This window comes from Bufo gargarizans, chromosome 4 (genome assembly GCF_014858855.1).
Source record: "Bufo gargarizans isolate SCDJY-AF-19 chromosome 4, ASM1485885v1, whole genome shotgun sequence".
NCBI lineage: Eukaryota > Metazoa > Chordata > Amphibia > Anura > Bufonidae > Bufo > Bufo gargarizans.
The window spans coordinates 326,771,786-326,794,154 of record NC_058083.1 but is presented as its reverse complement, the minus strand read 5'-3'; the positions used below and the strand labels follow the sequence as shown (position 1 = coordinate 326,794,154).

The window sequence follows — 22,369 nt, the reverse complement described above, 5'->3', positions numbered from 1 at the left end:
TTTGAGGGGGACCTGAATGGCCACCCTACCTGCCCCCTGAACTGTGACCTCCCCAGCACTCAGCTCCCTTAATAGTGTCATCCACAGCGCCCTGCCCCTTTAAAGCTGACCTGCAGCAGTGAAGAAAAATGGCTTGGTTGTTATGGGAACCTGATGTATAACCGTGTGTGTGGAGAAGAGAAAGACCTGAGGCTTCTATTGGCTAATGTAGGTCATGTGATATGCCATATTTGCATTTTTTGGGAAATATCTCAGGAACAGTACGCGCTAGAGAGCGGTGACCCGTTCTAAAACCTTGCCGTGATTGTAAATGTGACGGTGAGTGAGAGATATTTTATTTATTAGCGACCTTTGCGATACATTTGACACAAATATTGGGGGTGCATCAGTTGCAGGGACTTGGTTTGTGTTTCCACTGCAGCTGCTGGAAAACTCTGATCCCAGCAATTCAACTTTTGTGATTCTGCTGGCCTTCAGTACTTGGAACTGATGGTTGTAAGGGGCTGGGCTTATGAAAGGTCTCAGGGCTGTCCTGGTATGTATTCTTGAGGTGTTCCCTAACCTCTGTCTGTGTATTTTACATGGATGAACAAATGCATTGTAATTAAAAAAAAAATTGTATCATGAAAATTTGCATATTTTTTTTTTATTTTAAATGAAAAATACAAATGTATCCCCTTGCCAGCCACCCATTGACTATATACGTCTGGGCTGTCTGCACATATCTCTGCACTGACTTTTCTAATCGTGCAGCTTCAGGACCGAGGAGCCCATTGTTGGTGACAGCTGTGGTCCTCATGGAGAAGGGACGGTTTTTCACCTTCCCTGCCTACCCCATTGCTCTTGGTGCTGTTTTCCTCCTGTAACCGGGGCTACTATGTCGGCCCCAGCTACTGGAGGAATCAGCAACAAACTTCAACATCCAGCTATCAAAATAAGTTCTAGAAAAGGGACACTGCTAATAATTATTATTTTTTTAAACGGATATTTTCCTGGTTATAAAAAATATAAGAACAAAAAATACCAAAATAAAGCCCCTAATATCACAAAATAAAGCGCAAAAAAAGTGATGGCTTTCAAAGATGTATGTGGTTAAAAAAAAACTGGTAAACGTGCCTCATCAGAAATGGCGTAAATGGCTTGATCTTGAATTGATTAAAGGTACTGTCACCTGAAGACACATTTAATACAAGCCACTTACTAATGTATTGTGATTATCCATATTGTCTCCTTTTGCTGGCTTGATAAATTTTTCCATCACATTATACACTGCTCGTATGCAGGGGTTCTGACCACCCTGCAGTCCAGCAGTGGTGGTCGTGCTTGCCCACTACAGGAAAAAGCACCAGCACCTCTGGTGGCTGCTGGATTGGGTGGTCATAACTCGTCGATACAAGCAGTGTATGATGTGACGGAAAAATGAATCAAGCCAGCAAAGGAGGCAATATGGAGAATCACAATCTGGGGCGGACTGAGATCTTAAAGTGGCCCCCATGTTGTAGAGAGGGTCAACACAAGTATGTGGGGTCAGCAATACAACAATATAGTGCAACACAATATACCTGGCCATGGGCTCCCATACTGCTCTGCAGTATTCAACTGTATCACTTGAAGACAGCGATTAAATTTAAATTCAGGAGGGTGCCTATGACCCCTGGTAAGGTACAGAAGTACTTGACACTCCTAGTGCTAATTACCACTGAGCGCATCAGATCATTACGTACCTGGCCAGTGGCAGTGAGAAGGACTTGGGTGGCCCCCTGACCATCAGCCCACTGGGAAAATTCCCTGTAGGGTCTATGGCCAATCCACCCCTGCTCACAATACATTAGTAAGTGCCTTGTATTAACTTTGTCTACATGCTAAATGCCATGTGCTGAAGTGAGACAACGCCTTTACCTCCAGTAATACATGAATAGTGACTTCAGTAACTTTATCTCTGTTATTTCTGCTGGCCATGTAGTGCACAAAGAGGTCTAGGCCTGGAGTTCCCTCCGTGTGTGCTCTGGGGTTCTGTGAATGCAACTCACAGCTGGAGAACTAGAGTCAGAATAGACATAAAAAATGACTGGCATGTATGCTATACTTGTATTGTAGTGGTTAATAAGGCTGGGCCAAGTTGGAAAGGGTCCCTTTAATTGATGTAACCTGTATAATGAATTTGAGAGCTGTGGGAGAAAAAACAATGGCAGATTTTTATTTATTTTTTCCTAATTTTTCAATATGGAGGAGATTGTATGGGGCAAGTGTTTAAACATGAAGTCTGGTGCTTCATACATCTTGAAGTCTCCGTTCACACCTGCAGTTTTACACTGCCTTCCATTATATGAATAATTACCTTTTCCTTACACATTTTTCCACTAGGGATTTGTATGTATATTCGAACAAAATAACCTGTCATATTATAAAATTCCTGTATTACTTATTCCATACAACTAGGACTGCAGTAAACGATTTATTTTAGAAATTGAGTATTATATTGATTTTTTTATTTATTTTTTACTACGATTAATCGAGTAATATAATGAGAAAAAATGAATTAATAGACTGTGTTCCTTTTATAAAACTCATCAGACCCCCTGCCATCAGTCCCCAACACCCTTCGTACCCCCTGGTGCCATCCGTTCCACTACCCCCCCCCCCCCCCACTCCTCCTGACATCCGGAGTGCACAGCCTCATTGATTGCTATGACAGTGTGTACTCCTGCTGCCCAGCCTTAGTCACATCAACTTACCTTTCCAGCAGGGGTGCCGCCGACACTCCATTCTCTCACGCTGCTCTGCGCCTGATGTCACACAGCGCGGGACCATGGATGTGCTGTGGAGTATCCAGAGGCCCCCTGCTGGAAAGGTGAGTATTCCGGGTGCAGAGGGAGACCATGGAGCGGGAGTTATAGCAAGCTCTTCACTCCTGTTCCGTGGTCACATAACACAAACGAATCCTTGATGCAAAAAATTTGCGTAGAATTACTCAATTTAGTCAAGTACTCGTTGCAGCCCTACATACAACACAACTGCCATCATTTGTGGGGAACCTGAAAAAGCCACTTGAATTACTTCTAACTCCTTTCAAAGGGAACCTGTCAACAGAACAGGCTATCAAACTATATGCATGTCCCCATGCGCTTGAAGCCAAGGTATCTACAGCTCTGATTACTGCGCATGTCAGGATCCTGTCAACAGAACAAGGTCTTCTGTGCCTGCGGGAGATTTTACATGCCAGACACTGACGTCATGGAGGAAAGGGGAGGCGAGATGAGGGCCATGACTCCCCACATGCAGCAGTACACCCCAATGACTCCAGCAAGTATGTTTTGATGACATCGGGTACATTTGCAAAGTGATTTAAAAAAAAAAAAAAAAAAAACACCTTACTTGTGAGCTTCAACAAAACCAGGTTCTGAAAGCGCACAGTTGGAACAGTGGGGACATGTAAGTAGTTTGATAGGTCTGGTCTGTTCTGATGACAGATATCGATGACCTCTCCTCAGGTAGGAGCCTTCTGCTTCCGGCTCCGTCCTCTGTTCTGTTTCCAGCTGATTGACGGGAGTATTGGAACCCCATCCATCTGATGTTGTTGACCTATACTGAGGAATAGGTCATCAATATGTACAGGCTGGAAACCTCCTTTTATCACACGGTTTGGCAATGACTAACTTATTTCCCCACTTTGCCAGTCAAGTACTACTAGATGGGTAGAAGTCAGTTTCTATTATGTACGCCTGATTGCCAAGATATTGCTTTTTTTCCCCTTTTATAAAGCAATTGTGTAGTAAAATCAATAATTCCGACGCTCCATAGATTAGGTATGTGAAAGATCCCAACTGATTTGTTGCAGTGATTTGGTCGATTGGAAGATGATGAGATCACAGGTTAGCCATTCTTCACGAATGCTAGACGTTTAATCAGTAGGCAGTTAGCTAATGTCACATTAATACATGTATAATCCAATCTTTTTATAGTAAAAGATACACGGTCGGGACGCCTACTGTCTAATTATCTTTCTTTTGAATTTCATAACTTATCACTGGTGTTTGAGAGCTCGAAAACAGACTTCATTTTCTTCATATCCAAACTAATGTGTAGATATAAAGTTGTTAATTCCTATCTAGAGAATTGAAATGACTTCTTTTTAACCCAGTTAGCAATTGTTACTACTCCTTTTTACTGTGGTCACTGACGGCCCTTAGTCTATGTTGCCTTAGTTTAAGTGAGGCACGGTCTCCATTGCAGCAGAGAGCAGGAGCCTGGCTCTCACCTTAGTGGCCATGCATAAAGAATATATATATATCTCCAAGTAAAAAAATAAACCTTTTTCCATTGAATGGAAAAATTAGCAAAAAAAAGCACTACACAATTATTATGTGACTGTATTGTTTTTTCCCTTCCCCCTCCAGAAACAGTTAATAAAATATAATTAGGAAGTGATGTGTACCCCAGAATGGCACCATTAAAAACTACATCTTGTCCTGCATAAAATAAGCCCTAATACAACTACATCGACATAAAAATACAGAGTTAGAGCTGATGGAATGCGAAATTGAAAGCATTGCTTGGTCCCTAAGGGGTTAATGCTAATTGTGCATACTACCAGGGGGAGGACCTTCTGGCAGTGCAGTACTTCACTAGTAGGGAAGATGTCCACACCAAGGGTAGCCGGTCTAGCAAGTTCTGCACTTGTAGAATAATGAGTAGGGATGAATTTACAGGGCTGTGGGTTAACTAGTTTTTTTTTCTAGACTTTATAGGGCATGTTCACATTTAGATATATATAGTACAGCACAGCTGTAAAATATATATTTGAGATAACCTGTTCAATTACAGCAAGCACAGTCCTCTGTAATCCTGCCCTGCACTGACCTACGACCAGTGCAGGGTGAAAACAGGAAGCTGAACAAGGCCCTGGCTGGTGCTTATAGTGTTAACCAGAGAACACCCCTTCTCTGATTTAGACACCAGGGGCCGATGACATTGACCCTTTTACAGGCATGAACACTCTAAAACTGCTTGGATACTGTATAAAAGTCTCTTAATGAACTATATTAATGTGGCACTATAGACTTGACCTATGTATTGCTAAGTATTTGGTTGCTACATGGTAGTATTTATTTGGCACTGCTTTGGAGTGCCCAGGTTCCCATGTGCTGTAAAGCCTTCAAGAAGATTGTCTTATGGCAGTTGTGATCAGAAAATCCCATTCTGTAAGAATAATGTAGAGAGAAGCGCTGTAAGCCACATAACTTATATGATGGTAATGTTTGGTTTTGTAAACTATGGAGGTTTTTTATTAAGAATGGCGTTTTAGGTGACCATCTTAATAACCCCCTATAGTTGGGGGCCAGCACCTCTTCATAACTTTGGCGTATCCTGCGCCAGTCTAAATGTAAGCCATCTTCCTTGCTGGGAAAAGTCGCAGATTGAGATGCAAGTAACCTTTTGTGCTGCAATCTGCACCAGAAATACACTGAACAAAGGCATATTTCTGGATAGTAAGTGACCCCCCCAAATTTTTTTGATTACAACTCACTCAGACTATAGGACAGACCCAGGGTTTAGACAACAGAATAGTGTGTGTGTGTGTGTGTGTGTATATTTAGTAGGGTGGACAGCTGATGATACTTACTGGTCTCTGGGGAGGTGAAGAGTCCATAGATCCTTTTTGTGGAATAGTCTCCGATATAGACTATGACAATGGCAAACATTTGTAATGCACTTTTCTCACAAGGACTTAAAGTGCAGGGATAGGTGACTTTCACACTGGCGTTTTGGCTTTCCATTTGTGAGATCCATTCAGGACTCTCTCACAAGTGGTCCAAAACGGATCAGTTTTGCCCTAATGCATTCTGAATGGAAAATGATCTGCTCAGAATGCATCCGTTCAGTCTCCATTCCGCTCTGGAGACGGACACCAAAACTCTTCCTGCAGCAGCGTTTTGGTATCCGCCTGATGAAACTGAGCCAAACTGATCCGCCCTGGCACACAATAGAAGTCAATAGAGACGGATCCGTTTTCACTGACACAACCTGGCACAATTGAAAACGGATCCGTCCTCCTATGACTTTCAATGGAGTTCATGACTGATCCATCGTGGCTATGTTACAGATAATATTAACTGATCAGTTCATGACGGATGCATGCGGTTGTATAATTGTAACGAATCCGTTTTAGCAGATCCATGATGGATCCGCCCAAAACGCGATTGTGAAATGAGCCATAGTTGTGTGGCTGTGGGAACTTCCTGGAAAGTCAACGGCTGCCACATAGGCGTTCGACCGACTATACACACGTGGGGTCATTTCAAAGGAAGCAGATTTGCCTATTTGTATATTTTTTGGAGTGTGGGAGGAAACCTACGCGAACATGTGGAGAACATACAAACTCTGTGTTGTTGTTGTCCCTGGTTGTATTCGAACCCAGAAACCCACTGAGCCATAGTGCTGCCTCTAGACTAATAGGTGATTTATTTGCTGGTACTGTGATTGGACAGAGTGGTCTCTGTGTAGGTGTCGGGACTCTCTTCTACATGCATTCGATCCCTGGGTGCAGGAAGAGTCTTGTTGAGTCCTGCACAGCTTCTGGAGATGCAGTAGGCCATACAGGCCATCTATGGCTGCAGGCTCTGTGGGGCACAATGCACTCTTTAAAATGCTGTGGGTGGGGAGGTCAGATGAAGGGTACTGGAGCTTTTGGGAGGTACATCGCCCTGATTCCCTGTGTCAGGCAAAGTGCTTAATGAATACTCTGCCCCATCATTAAGGAAGATCCCCCTGACTTCTGACTATAAGGCACAGGGCCCTTTTTTTTTTTTTTTTCTTTTTTTTTTTTTTACATTATTTTTTTTATCTTGTGTGTCTTATAGAATCTGATAGAGATACCACAGTTAGGTTATAATTGGCCAGCAATTTACAGCAAAATGTCCCAACTTCTCGCTTGGCTGGAGGTTGTTTTCTTAAAACATGACCTGAGTTCCTTAAAGGGGTCTTCTAGTTTAGAAACCCTAATTTGCCCACCATACATTCTATCTTCTCCTAATCCACACACTTCTCATCCAGGACAAGGCTGGTGAACTTTGTTGTACCTGTTGGTTCCGGCTTTGACCCATTCCTAACCACAGCGCTGGCGTCACTGTGAAGGAATGATATCAACAAAACAAATAAAATTAAAAAATAAACTGGAAAAATACCACAGTGTGTAGTGAGTACACTGAAGTGTTGCCCAAGGATCTGATGTTGAAATTATTTCTCTACCTGTGTCCTATGTCATATTTAACCAACGCCCTATCAGACACTTGTTTCTATGGCAACTTGGCTCTGTAAGTCTGTTCCACCTACCATGTAGTTTAACTAGATGTCTTAGATGATGCAGAGTAAGCTGCAGTGTGAAAATGTAGCAGCCCACCTCCCGTTTTGTAATTTGGAGACTTGCATCTATTCAGCATTGGTGGAGGGAGGGGGGCTAGACTTGTGGCTTCTTGGTTCAGAGGACAGGCAGCATCACATAAAAGGAAGAAATGTACAAGTTGAAGAGGTGAATTTCAATGGTGAGTTACTGGTATTGTGAACGTCTCCTCTGTTAATGTTTCCTTGTTTGAAGAGTCTTTGCTTAAATTGCAGGTCCCATTCTGGCACTTCTCCAGACAGCACAGCACCACCACCCCCTCCACCAAGACCTCCTGCCTCCCATTCTCGCTCCTCATCCTTAGACATGAATAGAACATTTGCAGTTACGACAGGTGAGGACGACTTCCAGTTGTATCCAGCAAAGTTTCTTATGCTGAAGAATAGCAGTAAATGTGCACATCACAAATGCCTGCTTGTTTTCAGGTCTGTACACTGCCTAGAACAGTAACGTGATGTCCTTCAGAGAACTTAATGTAACCTTATTAGCAGTATTTTCTGCCCACATTCCCTTAGCATAAAGGGTTTGGATGAGGGGATGGAGAACCTTCTCTTGTTCACCTGCTGAGACCTAGTAGCTTAAAGCTAGAGCACAACTTATAGCACATTCCATACCCTGTATGTGTGGTTTTCCCATTTTATTTCAGGGATGAAATATGTTGGTGTCCTTGATTTGTTTTATTATGTCTATAAAAGAGTAAATGTAGGTGAATTAGAAATAGTTCATGTTACTCTGCTTCTGTCCTGCATGACACACCACATTGTGACCTGGATATGTTCTAATATGACAATAAGTGTAACTTAACCTGACTGCATTATTATTACTATGCTGAAGACATCACTGTCCTACAGAGGGGAGAGTGGCCAGGAGACCACAGCGGGATCTACCCCCATGATCACTACTTTCTCACGTATCTCTAGTGCAGAGAACATCAGAAACATTTGTATACACATTAATGGGGCTTTGGTCCTGAATTAGGACAATCCTAGATCAAACCAACAAATATATCCCTTTTATTCTTACAGGCACGGTGTCACATGTATCTTATTCTTTACTCTGGAACTATACTATGGGAAGAAGTTCTGCAGTGTGAGCAACGTTCACACCACGCAGGTTGTCCTAACTCCCTGGGCAGATCAATAAAAGGGTTGTTCAATGAGGACAATGCAGACCTTGTATATGGAAGTGTGCATCATGAGACCTTTAAATAGGCTTAATGTTACATCACTGCCCCACTTTTTCATCTGAGAAGTTATTTCACTGTTCTCTGGGAAGAAAAAGGAGTTCCTCAATATCCTAAGTGGCACCATGCCACCACAGTAATGTAGCCAGCCTGTGATGTATAACGTTTCTTTATCTGTTGTGTAACAGGGCAGCCCCAGTCTGCAGCGGTAACGCACCCTCCGGCAGTTCCTCCCCGACCCCTACCTACACAGGTATGTGACTACATTGAATGTATTTAGGTTATCTAGCCAGTGTCACCACAGAAAAAACAGCACCGTTCTTTGTATAAATTACAGTCTAAAATGACTATGCAGTAGAACGTCCTAATTTTAGCAAAGGCTAAATATAACCCAGCATATTTGTTGTCAGATATTTCTCCGGCCCACTCGGTTGGCATGCTTATGCTGCTTTGTAGAACCGTTGTTTAGAAACCGTTAGGTGGCGTACTACACATACTACCTTAAATTCCAGCATAATAATGCCTTGCTATTCCCTGTGATCACTCGGATACTTGGGTCAGATTATGAACGAGTGGGGCAAAATGACCAGTTACATCAAATACTACAACAGTTAAATTGTCACTGGCAAATAGGTAGCTGAAGTGAATCAGAAAACGCTGCATGAAGTTTGTATCTACGCCTGGATTTGACATGGGCAACTGCATCAACAATTACAGCAAAACGAAAGTGTAATGCAAAACTTAAAGGATGTCTCCCACAGATATGGGAAAGGATGAAATAATGTGCATTGACCATCTGAAACCAGTTTTGATTTACAATCTTAGGATGTCATGGGGCCCAAGACAGAGTCTGCGCTACAGAGACATTCGGATTTCTGTCCGAAATGACCAAATACAACTTAACTTATTCATGTGTATATGCAACTTGTATCCACCCAAAAGCTTCATTAGGCCCCATGCACATGACCATATATTTGGTCCACATCCAATCCGCATTTTTTGCAGTTTGGGTGTGGACCTAGTCATTTCAGTGGGGCTGCGTGCTGTCCACATCAGAATGTTTTGCTGTACTGCAAAAGTATTGAACATGTCCCATACTTGTCCATTTTGTAGACAAGAGTAGGGATTTTTACAATACTTTGGCATGTGCAGGACGTACATGGCTGATGTACCATGTTTAGCAGATCCACAGTTTGTGGACAACAAAACACAGGGTTGTGTGTGAGAGGCCTAAGGCCCCCTGCACACGGCCGTGTTTCACAGCCGTGTGCGGGCCGTGGAACCGCGGCCTGGATCCCTCCTGAGAGCAGGAGCGCACGGCGTCACTGGTTGCTATGACGCCGTGCGCTCCCTGCTGCCGCCGCAATACAGTAATACACTGGTATGATCTATACCAGTGTATTACTGTACTGTGCCGGCAGCAGGGAGCGCACGGCGTCATAGCAACCAGTGGCGCCGTGCGCTCCTGCTCTCAGGAGGGATCCAGGCCGCGGTTCCACGGCCCGCACACGGCTGTGAAACACGGCCGTGTGCAGGGGGCCTAACACTGCCAAGTAAAGCAAAACGCTGTGGGGTATTTTGTGCATGTCATAGCTGCCAGGCTGGGTAAATGTTTGGTTCCCCGTGTTGGGTTTCTGCTAATGCTGGTGGGTAGGTGCAGTAGGCCTTCTCTTCATCATGTTGCCCCTATTTCTTACAGACATCGGGCTCACATGTGCACCGCTCTGTGGATGCTGAAGGTGTTTTAGCTCATCCTAGTACTTCTCCTCAGCAAATACCTGAGCAGCCAAATTTTGCAGACTTCAGTCAGTTTGAAGTGTTTGCCTCATGTGTGACAGAACAGCAAGCAGAGGACCCAGAGAAAACCGAAGTTGTACAGGTTTGTGGACTCTGATCACATGTGGATGAAGCAGAACATTTATGATAGGCTCTTAATAGTTAGTGTTTTTTGTGTAAGTGAACCGCTGTGAAATTTGATTTCATAAAGGGGTTGTCCAGCTTTATTTTTGTACCTGTGGAAAAATCCATACCCAGCTTCTTGCTGCTTTTTCCTGGCCCCTTGGTTCTCTTCACTGGTCTTCCAGTCCCCGTCTGTCAACTTCCACATGGACGGGGTGGGTCATATGTGCCAGTGCAGCCAATGATTGGCAGTGACGTGTCTGCAAGCGGCACATCTGTGCTGGGCCTTGTCGTGTGGTGCTTAGGGTCACTTCACCGCTGAGGCCAGTGTCATTGGCTGAGTGGCGCTCAAGACCCTGTGTGTGTGTATGGAAATTAACAGATGGGAACCATAAGTCCAGTGAAGAGTCGGGAGCCCAGGACACAGCAGCGGTGAGCAGGTGAGTATGTTCCGCTAGTACAAATTAAAGCTCTTCAAAGAAAAATGCAGTGTAATCTGCAGGCAGCATGTTATGGAGCAGAATATATAGATATATAGTGGGAAAAGGTTTAGTAAAGCTTGCAATTTATACATTTATATCTGTTATCTGAATATTGCATTCCATTTTGTGGTGACCGATTCTATTTAAAACGGCTCTGTCACAAGAATCAACCCTAGTAAACCAGACATACTGCCTGGTAGGGCTCATCATGCTGATTAAAACCATATCTTTGTTTTGTCTGTACGATAAACAGCTGCGGAAATATTAGTTTTTAGTCATATGCAAATGAGCAAGTTTGAGCACCAGAAGGCGGGGCTGAATCCTCTGCACACTCCGCCCTCCCATTGATTGACAGGGCTGAAATCAGGGCAGACCGGTGTCATAGAGCTGTCTCCTAGCATGTACATGTTATATACTCTATGTACTATAGCTTTACCACATTGAGGTACTGAGTTACTGGTCCATTCACAGGCACAATATGTGATTATAAAGACTTCAGTGATATGTGTTAGCTTATGAGCATAGAAAAATAATTCATCTCTATGTGGAAATGCTATAGCTTTGTGGTAAGTGCTTGGTTTTACATGTGGCGATCACAGGTTTGAATCTTGGGAGAGACGTCCAGGTCTTTTTTTCTTCCGATTTTTTTTTATTTTTTTTTCCTTCCACATTTAACCCTCGTTAAAAGCCTATATCCTTGTATTGACCATAATGTTTTTTAGAAAGCAAATAAATATTACTGGTTTCTTTATAATCATATATTGTTGTCAATAAACCAGTGATCGGTTTTAGGTTTCTAAGGAAAAAACACTATTCTCAATATAGCAAGGCCTATTTATTATAATATAGCCTTTTATTATGGCCTAAAAGAGAGAAAGAATAACAGAAAAAATAGTTATTGTAAGTCTCTCCTTAGGATTTACCACATATAGAAAAAAAAACTTGCTTCTCTGCTTGTACACTAATGCACAGTACTGGGGTCTTTATAATCCTATATTGTGCCTGAGAATAAAGCAGAAATATGTATATTAGCTTTCTGAGAATATCTCAATGTTGTGATGCTAAAGTACATAGATTACATGATATGTAGATGCGAGGAGACAGCTCTGCCCTCAGCATGCTGATGTCTAGTCAAGTGGAGGGGGGAGTGTGCTGAGCACTAGGGGTTGCTAAGTAGTACTGAAAGGATATATCCCTACCTCCTAGTGCTTGAATATTCTCATTTGCATATGAATTAAAATGCATACAGACAAAAGAAAGGTATAGTTTTAATCGGCATGATGAGCCCTACCAGCCAGTATGCCTGGTTTAATAGGGTTGATCCTGGTGACAGAGCCTAAATGTAGTTTCTCCATGTCCAGAAAATCGGTCACCCTTCTCTGAACATCTCCTGTACCTTCAGTGTACCATCGTTGTGTGTGACAGCATAGATTATTAATTAGATTATTACAATAAAATCTTTGGCTGTTGACTGGATTAGGTCCTTTAATTTTTCTAAATGCATCCTTTGAAGCTGGCTAAAATACACATGAAATTCATATGTCAACAGGCTGAGAAGCCACCAGCTGATGGGATCCGTAGTGCCAAGTTAAATGGACGTGTTGAAGATAAAGTCTCTGCTGTCCCTGCCAATCCGGTAAGTATGTAATATATAGCTAGACCTAATACCCTGAAGTTTTGTCCCCATAAATGGGGACAAAACCGAACAAACCTGCACGGAATGCACAAGAATGCATTCCGTTCCGGTTTGTTACGTTCCCATGCCAGACAGAAAAATTGCTGCAAGCAGCATTTGTGTGTGCGGCTTGGGAAACTGAATAAGCCGGATCCAGCACCAAAAACCATGCAAGTCAATGTTGCCGGATACATTTTTTTGGGGACACAATAAAACGGATCCAGCACCCACTGACTTACAATGGTTTTAATGCCGGATCCAGTTTTTACATTTTCAGAATGGGTGCAGCCGATCGTATTGTTAGAATAGAAGCACTTTGCTGTGGTTTTGAGATCCCCTACTGTCTGTAAAGCAGTCTTCAGTAGAGTAGGAATTGTCATCAAAATCTATTTGGTCACAACTTGCCTATCTAGTTTTCATATTCACCAATATGCCATAGATCTGAAACTTATTACTACAGTCTCTAAAACATTAATGGTGGCTCAATAAGGGGTGGGCAGTGGCATTAGGGCTCTGTTCATACAGCAATAGCGGTGTACGTGTGGCCTGTTTTAGGGAAGCACCTATCTCCGATGCCAAATGTATTCATAGAGCTGCATTTACCTGACCTATGCCAGAAGTACACTTTTCAGTTATATAAAGTAGTCAGTGCAAACTACAGTCATCTACCTTTTCAGCGAAAAGAAATGTATACCGTGCAGTGTAGGTTTCTTTTGAATGGTACCGTACGGGTGACGTATGCCACAGTATGGGACGTATTGGGGCTTTTCCACCTATAGAGGAGGTAGCCTGTGTGAGTATAGGAGGCCACATGCATTTGAGGAGCTTCCTTTTTTTATTCTTTCACCTTTAAATTAACCAGGCAAAGGTCAGCACGCCTCTTGCACCACCTCCCAAACCTGTCCGAAGACGGTTAAAATCTGAAGATGAACTCAAACCAGAAGTGGAAGAATCCAATCAGAAGCAGGGTACTGTAGCTTCAGTCCTTGCTTCCCAGCCATCTATCCCAAGGTAACATTAACTAGCCTGATGCATTATTTCTACACCAATACATTGTATTCAAAGCAGTAGACTTGTGGGGGTTTTATTTAGAGGATTGCGTAGACTGGATTCCTTCGTAAACCGCAGTGAGAAATATAAAATCTGTACAGGCTTTCAGTCTCTGGCAGCTCCTAGTTAGTGACAGCAGGCATACCGTATATAACATGTTGATCAGTGGAAGCAGAAGTCTATTAGAAAGTTAGAGGTTGTCTGAGATTGAAAACTGCCTTGGGGGGGGGGGGGGGGGCAGATGTGGACTTGAGGGGGAGGAAGGAGGTAGGTATTCTAGTGCCACTACTACCATCCTCACCAGAATCTGAAATGTAATGTGCTGTTCTACATTCACTTGACCTCAAGAGAATGGGTCCACATTCGAGCCGCCAAAACTGCGGCTCGGATGCGGACCACAACGGCCGTGTGCATGAGGCCTAAAACTGTCTCTAGTAAGTACTCTTCCAAAATCACCTACCTGATTGACAAGGGGGCACTACAAACATGAAATATTTCAGTGAGCAATCCCTTTAGGCTTAGATATCCACTGACGTCCAGAACAGTTACCATGCTCTAATACCTTTTACCAGATTATTCTTTCATACCTGAACAGTGCAAATAGATATAAATCTCATATTAATACGACACGTATCCTCTTCTAGATCAGCTGGAAAGGACAAAAAAGCAATCCAGGCCTCCATTCGGCGCAATAAAGAAACAAACACGGTTCTTGCACGGCTGAACAGTGAGTTACAGCAGCAGTTAAAGGTAATACCCCCTTTTCTACTCTGATGGAGTTATTTTGTGCTTACTGCATTCATATCATGGAAGTAGTACAAAGAACCAGGACTCGTGGGGCTCCGTATGCCCCATTGGATGATTGCTTGGACACACAAAAATGGACAGGAAATCACCTTGTGTGATATCGCACACTGCTATTCAATTCAGTCTCTGGATGAATAGCAGTTTTCTTGTGTGTGTGTGTGTGTGTGTGTGTGTGTGTACTCGCACGCCCTGAGCATCTGGGGGGCCCGGGTCTAGCCACTCTGGGTCTGTGACATTATTGGCCTTATTAATATTCACTTCAGTGCAGTGAATACTAATAAAGCTATGTGGTCCTTCCCTTCCAGGTGGGTTGGTGTAATACATTTCACAAAACAGTATTTGGTATCCCTGTAATCGTAACAGTCTGTCAAATATAGTGAACACATTATTGTTGGTGATCGGTAAACCGCAAAAATAAAATGGCGCAATTTTTTTTTTTTTGTCCTTCATTAACCCATAATAAACGTTAATAGAGATTACAATCTTATATGTATGGCAAAATGGCTTAACGCAGAAAACAAGTTATAGCTCTGAATGTAAGAAGGGCAGGTGGGGTCGGGGCACACATTTTGCCTGTATGGGACCCTGAAGTTCCTGATGGCAGCCTTGTGTGTACTACATATTATGGAAGGTTGTCGGTCCACAGCTTTCATGACACACTCTTCCATGTATTTGTATACACCAATGGGATCTATTTTCCAGATGAACAAAGTATCTGATAGTTACACGATGCTTTGAAATATTGATGCGCATTTTGGTTCAATACCGACATTGTCAGTATTTTAATACTAAATTGCGCCATTGCAGGGCAGAGAGGGCCACAGCTGTTCAATATGCTGCAGCGGAGCTGGACGCTGGCTCTGTCGTTGGCTCGGCCCCATGTATTCAGCATGAAAACATCAGAATATTATGACGAGTGGATTCATGATATTCTGACATTCTTGTGCTGCATACAAAACTAAGTTGCAGGTGGAGCCAGTGTTCATCTCCGCCCTGGCATCTTCTCCACTGACACTGCCCCTGCCAGTGGCTGGTGAGTAATGGGGTGGAGTTCAATCTGGTCCCCCAGTTTCCTCTGATCCCAGTGTCTGTTCTGAGGTCAGCAAAAGAGGAAGTGGTTGCCAAAAGGAACCGTCAGGTGAAGATGGAGTGGACCATGAGAGAAGTGCAGAAATACAGCTGGGCAATGAAGAGGATAGAGGTTGCAGTTGAATTGAATGGGAGAGGAGGAAGCAGAGACTTGGTGGCCTCAATGTTGCCCTTATGTGAGATAAATGATGGGATTACTTATTAATTTGAAGCACATGGTGTTACTTACTGTAAGGGTCCATTCACACGTCCGTAATTTGAGTCAGCATTCGTTCCGCAATTTGCGGACCTATTCACTTTCAATGAGGCTGGAACGGATCCGCATCCGCATATTCAGGATCCGCATCAGTTTTTTCGGGATCCGCAATTCCATTCCTGATGTGCGGTCCGCAAATTGGGGATCGAACATTGCAGGTGTCCGTGTTTTGCGGATCCGCAAGACACTTACGGACGTGTGATTGGACCCTTAATGTGCAAGCAACGGCTTGCCACTGCAGTTGCGACAGCGAAGGAGCTCTGTGCTCTCTTCAAACAGCTGATTCGCAGGGGTGCCAGGAGTCGGATCTTTGATATTGATGACCTAACTAACATCTACAATGTTGTATGTATAGCTGCAAACCCAATGACTATAACTAACTTATTTTCTTTTCCCCTTGTTTCAGGACGTTCTTGAAGAAAGGATATCTTTGGAAGTTCAACTGGAACAACTGCGGCCATTTTCTCACCTTTAAGTAAACTAGCTTTGAAAACGGGCCTGTTCTATAATCAACCCAGATTTCCAACTCATAGCAATGATGTGACTTCATTCCTGTCATATCTGTATATCTTTGCACTAAATGAATCAACTGATATACATCACACCTACCTTCCCCATTGTTACCTTTTTAGCATGCACATCAAGGCCTACCTAACTGTTCAAGCAGACACTTGGTGGAGAAGAAGCATGGTCTGAATTACATAGCGGCCAGGCGAATGCCAAGTACATTCCTGGTTGCTATACTTTGCAAAGTATTTATGTTGATTGTGCCATTTTGTCACATCTGCCTGGCAATATATTCCTTTTTTTATTGTAAAGCACTATGAATCATGTGAGTGAGGCTGTTACAGCTAATGTGATGGTCAGATGTTTGGTATGTAGTCATAAAATGCACCAAACCTCAAGATGACCTTCACTGTGTATAATTCTGTGTACAAGAGAGTTTGATTCAGTAGTAGATGGAAATTTACTAACTCATCCAATCGCGGTGTAACCTACTAAACATAATAATCATTCACGTCATGTCACATGCATTAGGATTTGCATTTGCCCTTTCACTCCCTTCCTGGATTTGCACGTCTTAAAGCCTATGCCCCTTGGATAGGATGTGTTTTATTTTTATCCTACACTGCCCTTGTTGATCTGGACAATTCAGTTCTCTCCAGAGCAGTATATTTCTGGGTTCTCTTCCATCTCGTCTGAAGGCCTTACTACTTTGAACTATAGACAGGCTTTACTAATCACAGCAATCTCCCTGAGTGTCTCCTGCTCTTCAGGTTGATCTACTGTAATAGGGTTTTGTTCTATATTGTATGATAAACACCTTTTGATCTCATATGTAAATTTGAATTGAATTGTAAGCTGACTAACGGCAATTATTGTATTTAATAGCTTATTCTGGCTGTGGGATCATAGATGTTAAAGTGCATGGATGTATCTCGGCAGAATCAGAACTAGCAAAAGTGTGATTTTTACACCAATAAAACAGCACAATATTTTAACCATTATGTTTTAACTTCTTTTGCGCACAGAGGTATTTGTCTGGCCTGTCCTCAACATATTTGCCAGGTTGCGGACAGATCTCTGCTGGACCCCATTTTAGTGAATTGGGTTGGACAGGATTCTGGCCGGGATGGATCAGACAGGCTGTTCTGGCATATGCGAAACAAGCCTAATGGACAAGCAAATTAGTGGGAAAAAAGGCATTTCAGGGGTTTAAAAAAAAAAAATACACCTCATCTACTTGCATGCACCAAGACACTTGCTCATCACATGATTTAGAAGGACGTGACATCAGCACGCTGGGAGAATCGGGTCCTTCTGCCTTCAGTGAAGCAAGTGTCCCTATGTGTGCAAGTGGTTGAGGTATTTTATTATTTTTTTGCCATTAATAAAATAAAGTTCTGCACATTAATACTGCAGGGGTTGGTATTTAAAAAAGCCAATAACAATCATCTATTTGTTAACGGCTGTTAAAAATGGATGCAAAAAAAGCGTTGAAAAGGGACAATGAAAAACAGTGTCTGTTTTCTTTTTTTTTTCCACTGTAATGTGATTGCACCCTAAGGGTAAAATAGGTTGAGCTAGATTGACTGCCATAATACAGGCGCTTTTTGTGTTGTCTTTTTTTACAGCTGTAATACCCAGATTAGATTTAGTTCTACTGAAAGCAACCTAAATCACCATAGGGTTCTGAGTATAACAGGCCATGTGACACAGGCTACCAGGTGCAGAGACTGTTACCAACGATATATATGGAATGTGCCATAGTTTATCAAGAAAAAAAATAAATCACAGAATTAAGTGGCCTGTTCTAGGTGGGGCTCGCAGCCTCCTCCTACCCTCCCATTGTATTAGTGATCTTACTATGGAGGTGTGTGGGAGTTTGGCTGCGAGTCGGACCTCGGCACCTATCGGACTGTGTTAACACACTGTAGGTAGGTTAGCGGTAGGACCCATGCCACACTGAGATACCTTGACGGGGGTGCCTTGGGCTTCGATATGTTCCTGACTGGAATATATTGGCCAAAGTCTCAGTTTAACATCAGCATGAGGGTTTGGCCAGTATTGTCAGTTGCATATCATTGTGGTGCACCTTTCGCAGTTATTTAATTATTTTTATGTTCTCATCCACATATTATCCAATCTTGTGTAGGATGCTTTTGTGGTGCATGTGGTCCACTGCCGACATCCTCCATTGTATGCATTTTTGCTGGGGATTGCCGTTAGCAATGGATCACATACGGAGGGATTCCTCCCCGGGGTATAAACCTTCAGTCTGCCTAATAATTTATTTCAGAGAGGAAACTGCAATTCTTGCTGATGGAAAGTGGTACAATCTGTTATTAAAGAAAAGCAAACACTCCCTATAATTTGTGGTCAGCCTTTCACATCTCATGTTGAGGAAAGTTAACCTGCTTTCAGTTCTGGTTTATGATCTGACCAGCACACGTCTACTGGATTCAAGTCAGACTTTTGAGTTGGTCATCCCTCTGTCACTGAGATGCAGAATTATGTAGTTGCATTCTACCAACTCTACTTCAGCAAAGGGTACAGCCACACCATCAGGTTTCTGCATACATATCAGTTCTTTCCTTTCATGATCCACTCCTGATTTTGGCTTCCAGAACTGCATCAGGAAACCAGACTGTGTGGTCATACCCCTAAGGCAGGCATGTCCAAGCTGCGGCCCTCCTCCAGTGGTTGCAAAACTACAACTCCCAACATGCTCTAATAGCTGTAAGCTATCCAGGCATGCTGGGAGTTGTAGTTTTGGAACAGCTGGAGGGACGCAGTTTGGACATGCCTGCCCTAAGGTCCTCATGCACACAACAGTGTTTTTTCACTGTCAGTGATTTGGCTTCAGTGGTCCGTGTCCAATTTTGCTTCAGTTGTGTTTCCTTGTGTCTTCCTTTTTTTTTGTCTGACAGGGGGGAAAAAAAGGAAGGTTAATGAAAAGTGTAATTTTCTTGCACCAAGGTCTTGTAGAAAAAAATGGACGCGGACACGGATGACATACCAGTTGTGCATCTGTTTTTTTTTTGACGGACCCATTTACTTGAATGGGTCCGTCCTCTGTTTTCCACTGACAAGAATAGGACAGGTTATTTTTTGACAGACTGGATCACGGACGCAGAGAAAAAACTGAGGACTGTCAGAAATGAATGGTACCTCAACTAAACTGTGACAAATGACGGAACGGACGCTGATGCACACAACTGTCGTGTGCATGAGGCCTAACAGTAACACAGCTGGAGATTTATGTTTAAAGTATTTGAAACACCCAAGTTCGTTTATAAAACTGCACAAAGACTTTTATTACAAATCCATCAGCATATATAAAACATCTACATTCTTAACCTCTAAATAATCAAGAAACAATGTATAAATGGTACTTTACACAAAATATTATCCTGGTGGATTTATTGCTTTTCGATACTGGCATGGATAGCCCTTTGACATGCCGAAAGCCAGGTGAACTTCTCCTCTTCGGTGACAGTAGAGCAGATCCATTGACGCTTTGGCCCTTGGAGCCTAAATGCATTCTTTACATCTGCAGGAGAGGTATATATTTGAAATTAACTTTTAAACCAGGTAAACTCAAGTGGCAGACCGCGGTCCAAATGTGGACTATGGATGTCCGTCCCTGCATGTCTTGATTTCAACTGTATCTGCATCTTCAGGATACCATTGTATACAATAGTGAAGCAGAGAGCCGTTGACTCCTAGTTTCAGCGGTTCCGCACTGGGCCACAGACAATCATAACAGAGGCAGACCTGCCCTGTTCATCAGAGGAAGATGGGATGGGTATTCAAATTGGAGGCATCGGGGGACACTTATCAAAACTAGTATAAAAGAAAACAGGCTTAGTTTCCCATAGCAACCAATCAGATTCTCCCTTAAAAAAAAATTTAGAGCTCCTTTGGACAATGAAAGTGGAATATCATTGGTTGATATGGGCAAATAAGCCAGTTTTCCTTTACACCAATTTGATAAATCTCCTATCACTGTGGGGGAGGGGGGGGGCACTTAAATGGGATCACTCAGTAGGGGACACTTAAAAGAGTGCTCATTCTGTGGGGGGAGCACATGGGGCATCATGAGTAGGTATACTATGGGATCACCCTGCTGTGAAGGGGGCATCATTTCTGTCTAGGAGGAACAGTCTAACTGCGTGGGATTGGAGGCATGGCTTATCGTACAAAATTGCCACTGGTGTTGTCCTCGTTGCTTTTTTTTTTTCCCTCCAGACCTTCACCCGTCAGACACAGGTATGTGGACCTTTACAAAAAAAATACCCAACTAGCCCTGCTTTGAACCAGCCTAGTGGGCATGTTTATATTGCTGTATCTGAGGGTCTGTATTTGACCTTCCCTCAGAAATACTAATAATTATTAAACCAGCAGAGTCAAAGTTTACTCTCTACAGTAGTGAGTGCTATCTTTAGAAAATGTTATGCACTTTGCCAAAAGGTAGATAAACCGAATGTAGAAGTCAGACAGTTGCTTCAGGTAGAATTTTATGAAATGTAGAGGGGAAATGGCCACATTTTTGAGACCACAGGAAGTAAGATATTGTTATGCTGTATCTAAAATAAAATACTGATGTTAGTGGTACAGTTCACTTTTGCCTGTATTGTACATCTTTTTAAGATTTTTTTTATTTTATATATTATGGACAATATCATTACACAAAAATACTGGTGTATTTTTTGTTATATATTTTATGGTTTTACTTAAAGCTATTCATATAGAACAGAATGGAGAGGAGACAGATATATGCCAACTTACATTTTGTATCTGCAATGTCTTCCACAAGTAGTCTTGGTAGAGATACTGAGGCCATAAATTGGTAGGATGTCTTTGATGTACGCTTGAAAGGAGTGTAGGAAATGTGCCGACTTGAAATCACCAGCGCATCGTTGAAGAGAAAGAGACTCAGATCACTGATGTGCTCATAGATCCTGTGTAAACATAAGGATTGTCATTATAACTTAAGCCAGGCATGTCCAACCTGCGGCCCTACAGCTGTTGCAAAACTACAACTCCCAGCATGCCCGGACAGCATACAGCAGGGCATGGTGGGAGTTGTTTTGCAACAGCTGGAGGGCCCAGGTTGAGCATCCCTGACCTAAGCCAACACTGGCAGCACAATGAAATTAAACTTTGTATTACCAACCCACCATCCTCTATTACACAGCTGCCTTTTCTGTCTTTCATTGGCGGAAGAACTTTTTTCATTGCCACCTTCTAAGAGCCATAAATAGGGACAGAGGGAGCCCCCCAAAACCACTTAGATGCCACAGCTGCTATTGACTGTGGCATCTAAGGGCAGCTCAAGTAATGGAAGTAGGGAGAATGTTACAATCAAATCTGATCTTTAAACAGTACCTTAGGGACGCACTTATGACTTCATTGGCACATCTCAGCAGAGCCACATCTTGCATGTATATGAGATGCCTGTTTGCTTCTATTAGGTTCTGGTGGGGTGAGAAGAAATATTCTAAAACCATTTTTTTTTTTTTATTTCTGTTGCATTTTTGTAAAACGCCATTGGCGATAGTGAAAGAGGTCCCTCAACTGTATTCTAAGTCCGTTAATTGTAGTAACAGTTAGGTTATGGCAGGGATTATAGGGATTTTCTTATGAAAACAACATCCTTTTCATATACTTTGTTAGGGCATACGGATGTTATAGAGCGTGCGTGCCCCCTTGACAAATGGTATGGTAACACCCAGTCATCAAGTTATTCATGCACCACAATGCACAGTTGTAAGAAATTATGCTCAAAAATTGTTTTCAATCCGGCAGGCTGTTCTGGCAGGGAACATCTGGCTGAATCTCTCTGCATCCCGGCATTGCCAGAAGCTACCATGTTGGCATCCAGCACTAATAACTAGAATGGGGACTGCTAGAGGTCCGGCCGCAACCTGGCAAATATGCTGTGCAGCGGTTTTAGTCCGGCTGATTCTCGGCATGTTTGCCAGGTTGCGGCCGGATCTCCACCGGTCTCAATTATAGTTAACGG

General features: G+C 42.8%; 2 protein-coding genes across 7 annotated transcripts in view; one reads left to right on the top strand and one right to left on the bottom strand.

Annotated features, from left to right (window-relative positions):
• The window catches only part of REPS1 (RALBP1 associated Eps domain containing 1), a 116,618-nt gene extending 99,272 nt beyond the window's left edge, over positions 1–17,346 (top strand). For all 6 annotated transcript variants that reach the window (XM_044288728.1, XM_044288733.1, XM_044288729.1 and 3 more), the window contains 7 exons: positions 7,615–7,733; positions 8,771–8,835; positions 10,282–10,461; positions 12,513–12,599; positions 13,501–13,649; positions 14,333–14,438; positions 16,247–17,346. In XM_044288728.1, coding sequence (XP_044144663.1) covers positions 7,615–7,733; positions 8,771–8,835; positions 10,282–10,461; positions 12,513–12,599; positions 13,501–13,649; positions 14,333–14,438; positions 16,247–16,315 — 775 coding nt within the window. In that variant the 3' untranslated portion in view covers positions 16,316–17,346. The remainder of the gene's footprint in view (positions 1–7,614; positions 7,734–8,770; positions 8,836–10,281; positions 10,462–12,512; positions 12,600–13,500; positions 13,650–14,332; positions 14,439–16,246) is intronic.
• Positions 17,347–19,648: 2,302 nt separating this feature from the next.
• ECT2L (epithelial cell transforming 2 like) overlaps positions 19,649–22,369 on the bottom strand; it is a 55,365-nt gene continuing 52,644 nt past the window's right edge. Inside the window, exons 20-22 of the mRNA XM_044291722.1 lie at positions 21,733–21,821; positions 21,133–21,305; positions 19,649–19,894 (exon numbers count right to left, since the gene is read on the bottom strand). Coding sequence (XP_044147657.1) covers positions 19,764–19,894; positions 21,133–21,305; positions 21,733–21,821 — 393 coding nt within the window. The 3' untranslated portion in view covers positions 19,649–19,763. The remainder of the gene's footprint in view (positions 19,895–21,132; positions 21,306–21,732; positions 21,822–22,369) is intronic.